The sequence below is a fragment of the Stylophora pistillata genome, chromosome 2 (genome assembly GCF_964205215.1).
Source record: "Stylophora pistillata chromosome 2, jaStyPist1.2, whole genome shotgun sequence".
Taxonomy (NCBI): Eukaryota; Metazoa; Cnidaria; class Anthozoa; order Scleractinia; family Pocilloporidae; genus Stylophora; species Stylophora pistillata.
Genome location: NC_142520.1, coordinates 54,558,768 through 54,576,437, shown reverse-complemented (window position 1 = coordinate 54,576,437; position 17,670 = coordinate 54,558,768). Strand labels below are relative to the sequence as shown.

At 39.1% G+C, this 17,670-nt stretch overlaps 1 protein-coding gene across 2 annotated transcripts; it reads left to right on the top strand.

The window, feature by feature from the left end:
- The first annotated feature begins 45 nt into the window (after window positions 1-45).
- On the top strand, window positions 46-16,760 carry LOC148740417 (uncharacterized). Of its 2 annotated transcripts, XM_088750487.1 has the most exons (11): window positions 46-442; window positions 1,607-2,025; window positions 7,910-8,612; window positions 9,548-9,644; window positions 10,151-10,400; window positions 11,267-12,067; window positions 12,343-13,573; window positions 13,750-13,845; window positions 14,505-14,761; window positions 15,235-15,502; window positions 16,338-16,760. In XM_088750487.1, the coding sequence occupies exons 1-11, from the start codon at window positions 46-48 to the stop codon at window positions 16,340-16,342; spliced, it is 4,524 nt and encodes a 1,507-aa protein (XP_088606613.1). In that variant the 3' UTR covers window positions 16,343-16,760. The 2 variants fall into 2 exon arrangements, with proteins under 2 accessions (XP_088606613.1, XP_088606614.1); XM_088750488.1 differs by lacking the exons at window positions 14,505-14,761; window positions 15,235-15,502.
- Window positions 16,761-17,670: the final 910 nt, after the last annotated feature.

Genomic DNA, 17,670 nt, shown 5'->3' with positions numbered 1-17,670 from the left:
AGACTGGGGCTGAGTGGCAACCAGTTGGCTGTGTCGAGTCCAGCTATGAAACAGCTGAAGAAACTCAAATGGCTGGAAATCTCATTTAACAATCTAACCACCATCCCTGATGCTATTGGGAAGATGGTGGAACTGGAGAGACTGGAGCTGAGTCACAACCAGTTGACTGTGTTGAGTCCAGCTATAAAACAGCTGAAGAAACTCAATTGGCTGGAAATCTCACATAACAATCTAACCACCATCCCTGATGCTATTGGGGAGATGGTGGAGCTGGAGAGACTGGGGCTGAGTCACAACGAGTTGACTGTGTTGAGTCCAGCTATAAGACAGCTGAAGAAACTAAAATCTTTGGATGTGAGAGGGAATCCTTTTACAGTTGAAGGAATGAGAAGTGTTATGGAGCTAAAGGATAAGATTTACTTTTTATCATCAGATGTCCCAGGTGAGTAAAGGAAATTCCTCTTCACATTAATGTTGTGACATGTGCATTATTTACTAAATTGGTTGTAATGGTTGACTTGCAAGTGGTTATGCTGCTTGTTACTGATAATTACAGGCAGCTGACAATAGTTTCATAATAAAGCTTGAGAAGAATATGAAGTAATGCTTTTACAGTTGTACTGTATGATTGAACAAAGTTTGCATCACTTTAGAAATACATGACATTTGTACTGGAAGGTTTGGTTATATTTTGAAAGGTTTATTTTAACAACTTGGCTGACATTGAAATTTAAGTTGAACTACAGTGTACTATAATTTGATAGGGAATTGAGGAGGGATAAAGTTTATTACAAATCATTTTACAGTAAGGGATTATTGTAAGTTGTAATTTTTGCTTTCTAGTTGATTGGAATTTAAGAAGTTTATTGCAAATCATTTCACAGTTGTAGGAATTGCGGTTGTAATTTGTACTTTATATGTATTTGATTTTAATTAAGGGAGATTAAGGTTATTACAAATCATTTCTCATCTGGGAATAGTTGACTGTAATTTTTGCTTTATCTTATTGGAAGTTATTAAGTGTACAACAACATTTAGCTTATATCATACAGAATTTATGGACTGATATGATTTTAAAACGAGAGTTTAGGTTATTGGGAATAAAACTTTTGTCTTGTCTGGTCAGGAGTAATTTTGATAATTGTTACACCATAATTTATGCTGGCCTTGTAATATTTTAGAATGTATCAATTGTTACGTTTTGGGAATATGTGATTTTTCTTTCTGTTTTCCAAACACCATTTGGCAGAATTGACATCAGTTATTGCCTTTGTTTAGTTTGATCACTCACATTTTAATCAAACTCTTTACTGTTTCATTTCTTTGAGTTAGTTTAAAATAGTCATTGTGTTTATGTTTACCAAACCCAGCAATGCAATGACTTTTCTATGTATCTATACAATCATAGTTTTTAAATTTATACCTAGTAGACATATCATTAAATTTACTTACCTACTTCTAAACTTGTTGCAGATTCTTTTATAACTTATTAAAACAAAAATTGCTGTTTGTTTAGGTTTCTTATTTATAAAAATAAATTACAACTTCCTCTGATTAGACTTTTTCCTTTGGCTCAATCATGACAACTTTTTTTTTTTTAAATTAGACTCTAAAAGAGCAAAAGGAAGCAAAGCACAGTCGGCTTACGAAGAGGCTTTAAAAGATGGATATGTAAAAGTTTACCGTGGGCGTCTTATACTGGTTGGTCAGGATCGCGCTGGTAAAACCAGTCTGAAGAAGAGTCTTTTAGGCCTCCCATTTGACCCTAAAGAACAGAGTACTGAGGGGATTGAAGTGGATCCTTCAAAATGTGAAATTGATGTTGACCAAGCTGTCAAGAACTGGCAGTTGACCAGGGAGAGTAAGCCAGGACTATTGGAATCTTCAAAAGATGTAGCAAAGATTGTGGCAGACAGAATGTGTGGAGCAGATATTTCTCGAAAGACAGTTTTAAAGAAAGATACAATTGATGGAGGAAAACTGAAATTAAAAGATGAAGTTGGAGATATTTTCAAGTCAAAGCAGGTTTGAGAGTTTTGTAAAGTGTTGAGAATTTTACACCAGTCCTATGTCTGTAGAACTCTTTTTGTTTTAGGAAGGAAGAAAGGAAGGAAGAAGAGAAGGGAGTGCAAAGTAGCCTCATGAGAAAATATTTTTTTAAGGGAATGAGTAAGATTTAAACTTGATATTTTTCAAAATTCTTTTCTTTATGAAAAATTTTAAATTTCTTACATCCAGCATGTGCCTGAAAGAGTCTGTTTCTTTGGATGTTTTCACAAGTGTTTAGATGAGTCTAGAAAAGAATTAAAGATCTACAAGTACTTTTTATTTAAACATCTTAAATGAAGGCGTACATGCAAAACTTTTACCATAAAAATGATGGGGCTGTAATATATTAAGTACCCTCTAAGGTTACTGTGTATGTACCAGAATACATTGCTAGAATAAAGTTGTGTTGAAGCGGCCATGTTGTTTGACCTCGTGGGTTTATATCACTAGCAATATATTACATTTTGGCGACGAGGATCGGTCGTTTTTCCACGTCATTCAAAAGTGCAAGGTCTTTGGACAACGCTGTGTGTGTTGTGGCATAGAAGATGGCCAGCACTAGTGCGAGTGGATTATTTGGACGTGTTGGCGAGTTCAACGTCGCACGTGAAACGTTTAGTGCCTACGTTGAGAGGATGGAAATGTTCTTTACAGCCAACAACATTGTAACGACAACAGGAGAGGGAAGCGCTGCCACCAACCTTGTGGTAGCGAACAGGAAACGTGCCATTTTCCTGACAGAAGTGGGGCCAGAGGTATACACAACCCTCAGCAACTTATTGGCGCCCACTAAACCGAAGGATGTGTCATTCACTAACATTGTGGAAGTCTTGGAGAAACACTACAACCCGAAGCCCCTGGAAATCGCACAAAGTTTTCACTTTGGCACGCGAAATCAAAAATCCGAAGAATCAGTTAGCGATTATGTGCTGGCTTTGAAGAGATTGGCGGTCCACTGTAATTATGGTGAATTCCTCAATCGGGCGTTACGTGACCGATTCGTATGCGGACTGAACAATCCGAAGATACAAAACAAACTACTGAACACAGGTGACCTCACATTCGAAAAGGCTTGCAGTATTGCCAAGACCATGGAGATGGCAGACAGGAACACCCAAGAATTTCACCCTTCACGCAGTGAAACTGTTCAAGTCAACAAGTTGACAGAACAAGGAAGTAAAAACACTGAAAAGAAGAACACTGAACAATTGTCATGTCCTAGGTGTGGGGGTAATCATTCAGGTCAGTCTTGTAAATTTAAGTCAGCAAAATGCTACAAGTGCTCCAAGATTGGGCATTTAGCTTCTGTTTGTCGCAGTAAGGATGAAAAGAGAAAGGGTAAAATTCATAGTGTACAGGCTTCAGAATCAGGCAATGATGAGTGTGAGGATGAGGAATTAGGAATTTATTCTCTGAATTCGCTTGACCAAAACAAGCCTAACTGCAATAGGTACACTGTAGAAATGGAAATCAATGGTAAACTGTGTATGATGGAGTTAGACACAGCTGCAGATTTCTCAATAATGAGTAGAAGTGAATATCTAGAGAGGTTTGCAGACAAGCCTCTGTCTCCTTCTAAAGTAACACTTAAGACATACACGGGTGAATTACTTGATGTGTCAGGGAAAATGCAGTGTGACATAGTGTATAAGGGTAAACAATACTCTCTACCCATTCTTGTAGCCAATTATGATGCAAAACCTACTTTACTTGGTAAAAACTGGCTGCGGCACATTAAGTTTGAGTGGGGTGAGATATTTTGTATTCCCAAGGGAGACTCTAGGAGTGCTGATAGTCAACTGAATGAGTTGCTATCTAAACATAGCGAATTGTTTACTGAGAGTTACAAAGGTATGACGGGCCTTGAGGCCCATATTACTATGAGAGGCGATGCAAAACCTGTATTCGTGAAAGCGCGTAGGGTTCCATACGCTTTAAAAGAGCAAGTCGAAAAAGAGTTAGACAAACTAGAAAAGCATGGTGTTATTAAGAAAGTTGACAGGTCACTTTGGGCTAGCCCAATTGTGGTAGTGCCAAAGGCTGATAACACTGTCAGAATATGTGGAGACTACAAATCCACTATCAATCAGTCAGTTGAAGATGAGCAATATGTTTTACCTACTACTCAGGATTTGTATGCTGCTCTGGTTGGCTCTAAGGTATTTAGTAAGCTTGATCTATCACATGCCTATGCCCAGCTGAATGTTGACAAAGAAAGTCAAGAGTACTTGACAATTACCACTCATAAAGGCCTTTATTCCTACCAGAAATTGCCCTATGGGGTCAAGTCATCCCCAAAAATCTTTCAAGCAAAAATGGATCAAATTCTTCAGGGAATTGAAAAATGTGTTTGTAAACAAGATGACATCTTGATAGGGGGCAATGACTGGCAAGAGAATCTCAAGATACTTGCTGATGTGTTGGACAGGCTACACCAATACAATTTGCATTTAAAACTGGCAAAATGCGAGTTTTTGAAACCTGAAGTGGTTTATCTAGGTCTGAGAATAAGTGCCGAAGGCCTGCAACCGGTGGAGGAGAAGATCAGTGCAGTGAAAAGAGCCCCAGCCCCAAAGAATGTGAGTGAATTAAGGTCCTTCCTGGGCATGGTTCAGTATTATCATTCCTTTTTGCCAGGGCTGGCTACAACCTTAGCACCTCTGCATAGGCTTTTGCAGAAAACTATTCAATGGGAATGGACAGATGACTGCCAGAAAGCTTTCGAGGCATGCAAGGAGGGCCTCACCAGTGAGTCGCTGTTGGTCCACTATGATCTAAATCGTGAGCTTAAGTTAGCTTGTGACGCATCGAGTTATGGTTTGGGGGCAGTGCTTAGTCATGTAATGGAGGATGGTCAAGAAAGGCCAATAGCATATGCATCACGTACCCTCAGCTCAAGTGAGAAAAATTATGCTCAAATTGAACGGGAGGCCTTGTCTATTATTTTCGGGGTAAAAAAATTTAATCAGTTTCTATATGGACGAAAGTTCACTTTAGTAACTGACCACCAGCCATTGTTGGCTATTTTGGGCCCAAAAGCTGCTATACCCACACTTGCAGCTGCCCGTATGCAGCGCTGGGCACTTGTCCTTTCAGCATATGACTATAACATTGAGTACAGGAGCTCCGAGAAGCACAGCAACTGTGATGCCCTTTCTAGATTACCCCATGAAGAGTCTAAGATTGGCAGTGAGAGTGAGATTTACAATGTAAGTGCCATTGACAAAGATTTCCCCATAACTGCAAAAGAGATTGGGAAAGCTACATTGATGGATCCAGGGTTAAGCAAGGTACTTGATTGGGTCATGGTGGGGTGGCCAGAGGTTTGTGATGAAGATTTAAAACCCTATTACACCCGTCGACATGAACTTTCTTGCGAACAAAATTGCATTCTCTGGGGTTCCAGGGTGATCATTCACCCAGTATTTAGGGAAAAGATGTTGGAGGAGTTGCATTGGGAGCACCCAGGCATTTGTGCAATGAAAGCAATAGCACGCACCTGTGTTTGGTAGCCCAAGATGGATGAGGAAATTGAACAAAAGATTAAACTATGCTCAGTGTGTCAGGATGTGCGGACCTCTCCACCTTGTGCCCCATTGATACCCTGGAAATGGGCCACGCGACCCTTTCAGCGTATTCATGTTGATTTTTGTCAGAAAGGGAGTGATTTTTTTTTTGTGGTGGTTGATAGTTTTTCAAAATGGATAGAGGTTAAGCACATGACCTCAATCACCACAGAGAAAACCATAAATGAGTTGCGTCTTATATTTGCCCAACATGGTTTGCCCGAGGAGTTGGTATCAGATAATGGGCCACAATTTGTTTCAAGTGAGTTTGCTGAGTTTATGTATAAAAATGGCATTAAACATACCCTAACTCCTCCTTATCACCCACAATCAAATGGTGCTGCTGAGAGATCAGTCAGGGTGGTAAAGGAGGCGCTTGTCAAACAAGTTCTAGAGGGAAACAAGGGAAGGTCTATCAAACATAGACTAGCAGACTTCCTCTTGAGATACCGTACCACCCCACACAGCACCACAGGTGCTACGCCAGCAGAACTGCTGATGAGACGTAGACTGCGTACTCGTTTAACTCTAGTGAAACCTGATCTAGCCAAAACCGTAGAGAGTAAACAAAATAAGCAGAAGGAATATAAGGATTTAAAGGGTCATCAAGATAGGCTGTTTGCAGAGAATGACATAGTTCGAGTGAGAAATACTCAAGCCCGTAGCAATACTGAGAGGTGGATTCTGGGAAGGGTAGTTAAGGTCTGTGGACCCAGAACATAATTTAGTTAAGACTGGCTATAAGACCAGATATGTTCATGTTGATCATTTAATTAAAGCATATGATCAGGTGCCATATGAAACTAAAGAGTTGGACATACCTGTCCCAGAACTGTGTGAGCAACCCACTCTAAGTGTAGATAATAGCCAAGTTTCATCCGGGGTGCCGCAGCCACCAGTCAATTTTTCAGATAAAGATGATGAGCCTAATTCTAGTATTAGTGAAGAGAATTTAAACACACCATCGCCGGTTGTTCTGAGGCAATCAGAGAGAATTAGGAAACCTGTTGACCGACTGAACCTGTAGTGAATGTTATGGCTACTATTGTGTTACTGGTAAGGATATCTTATTTGTAAGGGGAAAGCAGTGTAATATATTAAGTACCCTCTAAGGTTACTGTGTATGTACCAGAATACATTGCTAGAATAAAGTTGTGTTGAAGCGGCCATGTTGTTTGACCTCGTGGGTTTATATCACTAGCAATATATTACAGGGGCATCTTTTGATTTTTCCATTTGTGAATTGCTTTTTCAGTGGCATCTTCAGTCAACTTGAAAGGAAATTTGAGATATTTTTCTCCAATCACCTAAAATTTTAAATTTTCAGTCGTGATTATTTTTTATTCTCTGATATAATTTTTTGATAACTTTTGTTACATTTTGGCTATAAAATCCTTACAGAGGAGCCTCAATGAATGTATGTTATATATGCTAATGCTTAATATGTAACTTCAGTATCAACAAACATTTCTTCCGGATGATGCACAATCCTCGCAGTAGATAGCGCTATTTAAGCAATAGTGAAAATCAGACCTGAAAAAAATCAGGCCTGTACGGGACTCGAACCACTGACCTCTGCGATACTAGTGCAGCGCTCTACCAATTGAGCTAACAAGCCAACTGTGAGCAGGCCGTTAAGTTGATTCGTAATAAACCCGTGAAAGTGATAAATGAGATACAATGAATATATGAAGATCATATATTTTTTTTGAACTGCGGTATTACATACGCATGATGCACGATCCTTGCAGTAGATAGCGCTATTTAGAGCGCTGCACTAGTATCGCAGAGGTCAGTGGTTTGAGTCCCGTACAAGCCTGATTTTTTTCAGCTCTGATTTTCGCTATTGCTTAAATAGCGCTATCTACTGCGAGGATCGTGCATCATATGTATGTAATACTGCAGTTCAAAAATATATGATCTTCATATATTCATTGCATCTCAAACATTTCTTCGTCTGAGTTGACTAGCTCCAGGGTTGGAGAATTTGTTCTTTTATGTCTTAATCTAAGTTTACCTCTCTCTAAGGGCTCTTACACTTGAGATGTCGGTTTCAGAACTCTATACAGTAGCCAATTTATAAGTTCAACTCAGTCGGTAAACCAAGTTATCTTGTTATACCCCTCTCACTAAAGCAGTCCAACAGTTTATTAGAAACTTGCCCCCTTAGAATTATTCTAGACTGAGGTGATCATAATGTTTTATCATTTAGCAGCCTGTCCATAATGTCAAGTTTGATTACATAATTATATACACTTAAGTGAGCATAATGTTTCATTTAATTCTCCATTCAGGTTGAGGAGGATGAAGGTTTCACAGATATTCTGCCAAACAATGGCAATGAACATTCTACTGAATGTAAAGATGAAAACATGCAAGCTGAGCCTGATGTGATGATTGATGTTTCTCAACCGCCTGATACTGTTAAGCATGTTAATCAGTGGTTAAAGTATGCCAAAGGCAAACCCATCAAAAGTGCCTTACTCACAGAAGAATCCTATGTTACAATGGACGTGTGGGACTTTGCAGGGCAGCACTTGTACTATGCCAGCCATCCTATCTTCCTATCACAGCGGGCACTATACATATTGGTGCACAATCTCAGCAAGCCTCTGGATGCCCCAGCTGAGCCCAGTATGAGGCAAGGGTGTAATGATGTGAAGTTGGAAAATCCTAACAATGAAACAAACATGGAGAATTTGCTGTCATGGCTGGCTACAGTACATAGTGTTGCCCTGGCAACCGATGACACAGATGATGATGCACAACACAAGCTGCCCTACCTCCACCCCCCAGTGTTCATTGTTGGCACACATGCTGACAAACCAGTTGAAGACATTGCAGTAATAAAGAAACAAATTCAGAAGAGAATTTCTGGTATGGAATATGAGAAGCATGTGGTCAAACCCTTATTCTGCATTGACAACACTCAGAGTCCTAATTTGATGAAAAAATTTATCCATAAGATTGGAAAGCAGATTGGAAAAGATAAAACAGGTAAGATAAATGATTTTATTACACGACTCAGGCAGTCAGAGGGCTAATAACTAAAATCAACCAATCAAAATGCTTCATTGCCAGTCCAATATATAGTATTGGACCGGGCACTGTCCCGAATGATAAAACAGGTAAGATAAATGATTTCATTTTGTATCCATAACCATAGGTTACTTGCAGTAATTGTTGACTTTATAATTGTATAAAAGCTTATCTTTGGGTGAATTTCAAGAACACCTGATTTGTAGCAATTTTTGTAACCAAAAGCTCAATATCGGGATATGGTTGACAAGCATTGAGCATACAATAATTATTATCTGACTTACATTGTTACATGTTATCCAGCAGCAGGCAGTGTGTTGTGCTTCATTATAATTTGAATTGCAAGTAGATAGAGAGACAGAACATTCTAGTGGAAGTTGTAGAGGGATTAAATGATATTACTATGGTGGAATGAGCTAGGACTTAATTATAGTGGAAAAAAGTCAGAGTTTGAATTGCAAGTAGATAGAGAGACAGAACAATTTTTCTAGTGGAAGTTGTAGAGGGATTAAAAGATATTACCATGGTGGAATGAGTTAGGACTTGATTGTAGTGGAAAAAAGTCAGAGTTGTTTGTTGTTGTTTTTTTGAATAACCTGCACTCTGCTTTAAGCTTTCAGCTACTCTATATTCTGAATATACTAGCAGCATCATATAGAGTCCAATTAATTTTTGGAGATGGAGCCATTAATTTCAGAGTATGGAATAATTATAGGGAACAGAAGAGCTAAAATGTGGGGATTTAAAGAGATTGTCATCTTAGCTAAGTTGTCAGCTGTAAAATCTCTGCAATTATAGAAGTATAAAATTATGCTATCATACTATGCTCATTGTAAGCGCATGTTTCTGTGTTGTATTAGGCTTTGAATTCCTTTTCTAAATATATCCTGCAGAGCAAGAAGGAAAAGTAGATGGTATAAATGAATTACAAAACACAATCCTGAAGGTGTTGAAGCAAGAGCCTTATATGGGAGAGAAGATACCAGTGAGGTAAATAAAAAACACAATTTATTTGGAGAAACCCCAGTTCATGCACTTCAAAATCGATTTTTTTTCCCTCAAATCAGCCATGATAAAGATTTTAAATGGCACGCAGTGTATTTAGCATAATTTTATGTGCAGGTAAGTAATAAAAAATATCCTTCCACCACTGGATTAAATTGTGGGTACATCAAAATTTGCAAAACTATAGATTGTACAAATGCACAGCAGTTGCTTCAGTGCAGACAAACAAAATTTAAATTTGTGTCATTACGACAATGTTATAATTCTAAAAGATAAGAAGATGTGATTGATATTTAAGTAGGCACAGTTCTTGGAATTGACTTTGTATGTTGCAAAAAATAATCATGTCTGTTGTAGTTGAAAGTTGAAGATAGTATGATCGAGGCAATACATGTATTAACACTTGAGGACTTTAAACACATGCATGTCGAACTGAATTTAAGACCCAATTTGATGCCAGAATGCATTGTAGGTATTCTGTTGCTTTCTAGGTGGTTTCTGTTTGAAAAAGTGATTGAAGCTTTGGTGGCAAAACAGATTTATCACAGAAATCTGCAACAACTTGAGCACTATGCAAGGAAAGAGTGTTTCATGGAAGTTGCAAAAGAGTTTGACTCCATGATCAGTTTTTATCATGGCCTGGGGATGATAATCAAGCACCGCAGTACAGTTGTACTGAAGGCTCAGTGGTTGATTGATCTGTTCAAGCAGCTGATAACCATTCCACCTTTCAATAAACAGGTAGAAAAACTATTTTCATTTTAGAAAGACTAGCTTACTTGGAAACTGTTGTTCAATAAATTAGAACAACAGGAAACTAAGCAGGATGATTCTTCGAAGAAATGGGCACTTATTTCAAAAGCTATAGAGAACATGTAGAGGGGTAGACAGCATCGACCAGCGGCTCTTCTGATGTCAGCCGTAATGTCATTGTTTGATCTGATTGATTGCATAAATACGCCCCAGTACTTGAGGGGCTAAACTGTGCTGCGAATCCAGTTTTCCTCGATGTAACCGACGAACTGCTGTGAAGACTCCGTCTTAGCTTCTGGTTTTAGGCTACCGATGGTTGCGGCAATGTGTTATAATTTGTTGGGTAGGAATCGACCAGAGGATTGGGGACCAACTGATCGAAAGTGGGTACGAAATGTCTGAGCCTAGGTACGAATCGTGTAGGCACGAAAGATCCGGCATGGTTACGAAACGACTCGATACCACCTGTAAACATGTGTCTTTTACTGTTTATTGTTATAATCATATGATTTGTTGACCCCACACTATTTTACGTACTTTTTGCAGCTTGTCAGGCCATTTATTGATTTAGCCTTTTTATGTACAATTAGAGACTCGCATTAAGTTGCTACTGCTCACAATAATTGTATTCACACAATTGAATAGTTCTTTTTGCGTGTGCTAGTGGGCGTATTCACCTCTGAGCAACCCAAGATACAAATTTGCCCATTAGTGGTTTCATAGCCAACCATTTCAGTGTATTAATGGAAATAAACTTTTATTTCTTATAAATGTACGTGGGAAACATTCAAAAGGAACATTACGTGGCCTTTCCTTATCCAGAATTGTTGCATTGTTCCACCTACATTTTCTAGAATCCCCTGTATGCTAAGTACTGGCAAGAACTTGAAGGAAGTGGCATCCTCAGCATGAAACATGTTGATCATGTGTTCTCCAGCTTTATTGGCCAAGGAATCATCAAAGAAGACATCTTAGACATGATGGAGCGATTTGGTTTGATTGCTAAGTTCTCAGTTTCCCCAACTGACGTAAAGTACTTTGTACCAGCTCAGCTAAAGTCATCACCTGATAAACTCTGTAAGATGAAACCGTCGTCAACAGATCCCTGTCCATTGTATCTCCTGTTTGTCCATGGCTTTGTCCCTCATGGCCTCTTCCTACAGCTTGTCTCACGATCCATTCGTTGGTGTTCAAAGACATGGCCCGCGGATCAACCTACTCTGTACCAAAATGGAGCATGGTTCATCATTGGCAAAGATATTCATGATTTTGTCCTCGTATGCAAAACAGGATTTGTGAAGGTAATCTTGAGACAAAGAACACAGAGTCATCAGGTTGTAGGACAGAACTCCGCTGAACTAGCTAGTGTCGTTCGTGAATTTCTTGAAGACACCCTTCATAATTTGTCACAAGAGATGCCGTACCTGAGGGGACTACAGTATAGGCTGTGTGTTGCATGTCCTTACTGCCATCAAGGGGCAGAAGAACCAAGTCGTGCATGCTCAGACCATGTGAAAACCACGTGCACCCACGAGGACTGCTTCCACCTCATTGATGCAAATGAAGGCCGAGCGGAAATATGTAAAAGAAATATCGATGATAAAATACTTCCTCCCTGTGGATATGAGAAATGGTTCTTGAAAAGAAGAAAGCAGGTATGACCGATGAAAAAGATTTTTCAAGTACAGATTTCTAGCCTCTGATTCATCTTTGGAAGTTCTCTCCTCCTTTTTACTTGATCTAAGATTCAAATGTTCATTGTTGAGAAAGGTAGCCCTAATAGTTTATATCCAGTTTCAAATATTAGTAAGAGAATCTCTATCACGATGAAATTATTGTTGAAGTTTATACTTATCTGCTTTCCTTCGGTTAAGTATTGACCAACATATATTTACATCATAACACACATAGATGACGTCTTTTTCTTCAGGGTTTATCTTCAAATGTGGCTGCAAGGTCACTCGGTGAAGCAAGTGAAATTGAGCCAATGAAGTCTGACACGGCATTGAAGGTGACTCTTCTGGGCAGTGAGTGGAGTTCATCAATGGGAGGCTTGTCTACCATAAACAGACAACTTGCCATTGTGTTCGCCAAACATCCGCAAGTGGACGTCACTCTCCTTGTTCCACAGTTTGCCTGTTCTGAAGAAGAGAGGAGAATGGCAACGAGTCACAATGTATCCTTGAGAGAGGCACAAAGACGCCCGGGTTATGCCGACCCCCTTGACTGGCTGAGTGCCCCACCGAGAGATCTGGCCATTGACATAGTACTAGGCCATGGAGCAAAGCTTGGTAAACAAGCTCAATTTATTAAAGAATCGCACCAGTGCAGGTGGATACAGGTAGTGCATACTGCACCTGAAGAACTTGCGACGCACAAAAACTATCCCAAGGCTAGATCCAAAGGTGAAGAGAAGAATTTAACTGAAGTAGAGTTGTGTAAGTTGGCAGATACTGTTATAGCAGTTGGACCAAAGCTAACAGACGCTTTCTCCGCTCAGCTCCGCTCATGCAAGAGTCACGAAGACATCCTTCAATTGACTCCTGGAACTTTCCGTGAATTCTCTGACGTAGAACAAGCCCCAAAGGAGAGTAAAACGTTCAAGGTACTGACGTTTGGCCGTGGTGATCCAGAGGACTTCAGCCTGAAGGGATACGATATCTCTGCTAGAGCAATAGTTGAACTGAAAGACAGATCTTACTGTCTCATCTTCGTGGGTGCACCTGACGGTAAACAGGATGAGGTTGCAAAGAATTTAGAAAAGAGTGGGATTGATAAAAGCCAGCTGACGGTGAGGAAGTTCGTGCAGAGTAAAGAGAGATTGAAAGAAATATTTTGTGAAGTTGATCTCTGCATGATGCCTTCTAGAACAGAAGGATTCGGCCTGACAGCACTAGAAGCTTTGTCTGCCGGTCTTCCCATTCTTGTCAGTGGCAACTCGGGATTTGGTGAAGCACTGTGCACTGTACCATCAGGCAAATCATTTGTTGTGGGGTCTGAGGACCCTAAGGAGTGGGCAAAGGCAATTGCTGGTGTCCGAGAGAAGGAAAGATCAGACCGACTTCATGAGATTCAGCAACTGAGGAGTTCCTATGAAGAGAAGTTCAACTGGGAGAAACAGTGTGACATTCTTGTGGAGAAGATGTGGGACATAGTTCATGGTGAGAATATTTTGAATGTCCTTCGAAAAGTGTTTTTGGGGGCGGAGACACCGTATATATTGGGGGCTACTCGCCTTTCGGGCTCTTGATAAATTTTGATGGAAAGCGGGAACAACTCGTACAAAAAAAAGGTGTTAAGCCTGAGTAGTGATTTGTTTTTCTTTCTCTCTCTGTAGCCTCTAAAAGACGAGACACAAGTTTGAGAACTCGGGTGGGCGAAGTTGTTGACACGTCAACCGAACAAGCAACAAATGATTCATCACTGAATCCAGGTGAGTAACAAAGTATCAATAAGACGCGGCAATTGACTTCCCCAAAGAACTACAGACAGGTTATAAGACGATCCAGGAGTTGCTCCTTTTCTTAACTTTCAATCTAAGGTCAGCGCTTGGTGAAAATGGTACTTTTGATAATATTTTGTGCTAGTGAGACATATATTATTATTCACATCTCTGATTTCTTGTGTTAGAATCCAAAGACATTTAGGAACAAAGTGACACTTTTCAGAAGAATAAGTGTACAGAGAGAAGATTCACCTAAATTCACTATATTTTAGAACGCGGTTTTGTTGAACAACTTCTGAACTTTGTTTGAATTACCGACCCTACTGTCTTTTTTTTTTTTTTTTTTTTTTGTTGTTTTTTTTTCCAGTTACCCAGATATGTTAGCGTGCAGACCTTGGCGTAAATTTTTCTTTACTTCTTCTCTTTTGGTTATTGGTGTGATGGTTCGCACATAAAAAGTCTCTTGCAGTTTATCTCTTCAATGCTCAGTTGTTGAACAAAACATCGGTTGTTTGGTCGTCGAAGGTCTTCTATCCATTTTTACCCTCCAAGTTACTCATACTTGTTTAAGAATTGTTATTTTCCAGCTGACAATTGTTGCCCTTCTTTCATGCTGTCAGATTAAAAAAAAATTTTGTCCCTTCTAGGTTCTCTTGACCGAATCATCCGGGAACTTCAGCAGATGCAACTTGATGCAAGCAAAGTCAAGAGCAGAACAGATCTATCATTGAGGCTGAGGACTACTGCATCAGACAAGGGCTTCACGATATCTGACAATCAAGGATCAGGAAATTGCATGTTCTATGCCTTGTCAGAACAACTGGAAATTGTTAAAGGAATCAAAATCACACATGGCACATTAAGACAAACCTTGGTTCAGTACCTCAGAAGTAACCCAAAACTAGTAAGTTGATGTTGGTATTTCTAACAGAGTTTGTTACTTACGGTTCTTTTTGAGGTTAAGTGTGTATACGGGTCAACACCACCAGAGCCTATCCAAGTGTTTACAGCATAACTTTATTATTTAAGAAGCCTCACAATGATGTTGGCTACAGTTGAATCCATTTGTTACTTAATGTGACCTCCGAAGCAGCAGACTTTTACGGTTTTAGTCATTTGAATATTTTGGTTTAAAAAATGCCCTCTCTTAAACATCTATCAGATAACACTAAACAGAACTCCAGTTATTCTCTTAATGATGGATCTTTCCTGTTGTTTTTCTGCTGTTTCCGAATCGTTGCTGTTCTACAATAAGTGCTCATTAAAGGTTGTCTCGTACCATTCTTTAAAAAATTACTCCATGACTCGTACTCCGCGCGCTCAAGTTCCTATCAACAATCCTCTTTAAGTTTGTTTCTTGAACTGATTTTCTTACAGCCGAATGGAACAGATCTGTTTCACTTTGTCCATGGACATCAAACATGGACTGAATACTTAACACACATGGAACAAGATGGCGCTTGGGGTGATCACGTGATTCTGTGTGCCGCAGCAAACTGCTATAAAACGTGCATTCGTGTGGTCAGCAGTCTACCCCATGGCAATGATGTAATGATTACGCCATATTGTCTAGTTGACGAAAGCAAAGCACTTGTGCTGGGACATATTCATGAGGTGCACTATGTCAGCCTTCAACCCGCTCAAGGTACAGCTCATTACATTAGATAGAGATAGCTTTATCCAGGAGTAAAATCATTGCAGTCCCCGGGCCGGCTGAAATGTGACTTACTTTACAATGGAACTAAACGTTATCTATAAATTATGATAAACTACTTAAAAAGAAGAAAACCGTAAAATGTAACCTACAATAAAATACAAAAGGAGAAGTATCAACGCCAAAATACTAATAATTAAGATTACTGCTAATAATTAGAACTGTTCGCCATAATAGAAGTGTTTTAAAACCTATTGGTCGTCCAAATCGGTAGTTTGAAGTATCTATGGCTACGGGTGCAACAAGTGGACCCGTTGCGCGGTGGCAGCACATCATGGAGCTTATGGCTTTGGTTCTTTACAATTTGTTCAAATAGAGTGTTACTCAAGGCCTCCCTGCTCTCGTATAGTGACGTGATATCTAGAGCTACTAGAGCCTCTGCATAGGATAAGTCGGGCAGTATTATCCGCAATGCGCGCTTTTACATTTTTTCCATTTCTTTAGCCAGATATTGCGGCAGTTAGTAATTATAGTCTTAGTTTCATGAAGTGTATTTCGTTCATTTTGTACCATGAATCAAAAGTATCCCTCTTAACTCTTAGATGACATTAAATTCAGGTTTTAAATTTAAGGCTTTTTCTCCATTTTCCTATCCATTCTCTTTCTTTGCTGATTTAACATACGTGATAATGTGGGTGGTTTTCAAAAATTTATTTCCAGAACTGACTCTTGATCGCCCGCTTCAGTTTGTAGAATCAAACGGCATTAGATGCAGTTTAGTCTCCTTTGGTTTCTAATTGCACTGTTGCGTTTGTTGTTTTTACAGGTTAAAAGACAGGCTATCCATTAAGTCATTATACTCGTTCCAGATCTCTGTAAAAAAAAAAAAAAGAAAACGGCCGAATGAAGATGTGGGTAAACGTTTGCCGTGGGCCTAAAGAAGAAACATATTCTTTCAGAGGTTTAAAAGTTTTTCTTTCGGGAGTAGTCGTCCTGGATGAATTAAGTAATTGTCACGGTGTATATAATTCTCTAAAAAGTGAAAAGCATTAAGAAAAGATAATTCACCGTAAATGATTTCGTTACTTTACTGAAAGCACCAGAAGAAATGTACGATTTAGGTGCAGTTTAGACTGGAGAAGGACAGTGAACTTGAAAACACCCAACTTGAACAATTAACGCGGAATATTTTTGTTAGTCATAAGGAGCGATACAGCATTTGTAAATAAAATTCAAGGTTTAAAGTCAAGGTTTGAAATATTTTGTCGGTATAGTAGATATATTTGCCAAGTAGTTTTTGTCCTTGCATACGCTCTTTGTAAACGCAGCTAGAGCGATTAGTGCTTATAAATGACAGAAATTAAAGAAATATTTCAACAAATATGCATTTTATGACACGATTTAGGGATAATAGCATTTTTTTTTTCCCAACGCCCTCGTCAATGCAGCTTCGTTAATACTTGCTAACAATTTCTGATCAAAAGAATCCTAGAATTAATATCTACACCTGTTTTTAGACTGCACCCGTGATCAGAGCCATAGTTTTCAAACGGAGATCTATCGAATGTAGAAGTGATAGTTTTTCGACAGCGAAACTTAATAAGTACACCCCTCCCCCCTCATTAATCCTTGTCCTCATTTCCTCCCCCCCATTTCAATTATAGCGACTCTTAAGCGAACATTTGTTCAAAAAATGTGGGGAGGTGGGTGAGGAAAGCAACGATCAGGAGGAGAAGATCGATTTTAAATTCAGATTAGTTTAAAAGTCGGAATATCCTTAACACCTCAAGAACACAGAAATTTCGGAAAACACCTTTATCGAACAAAAATTGATTTGAAAGCACAAACCTCAAGAATCAAACGCAGCAATGTGTTCCCAAAAGGAAAACTTAAATTGTTCTTTCGTCAAGTAAAACTCCCACAAATTTTTATGGTACACGGTATGTGTCATTGTCAAGTGATCTGAAGATCCTGGAATGGTTTGAAATTGAGCGTGAAAAAGGAACTAATCTCGGTCATCCAAGTCTGGAAGAAGTAAAAGAGAGACCTTCAGCAGTAAGTCAAGACCAAAGAAAGATAAAGCAGCATACATATTACTTTTTGTAGATATTTGTTACCTTAAAATATATATGCATTTTACTATCTGTGATTTAACCCAA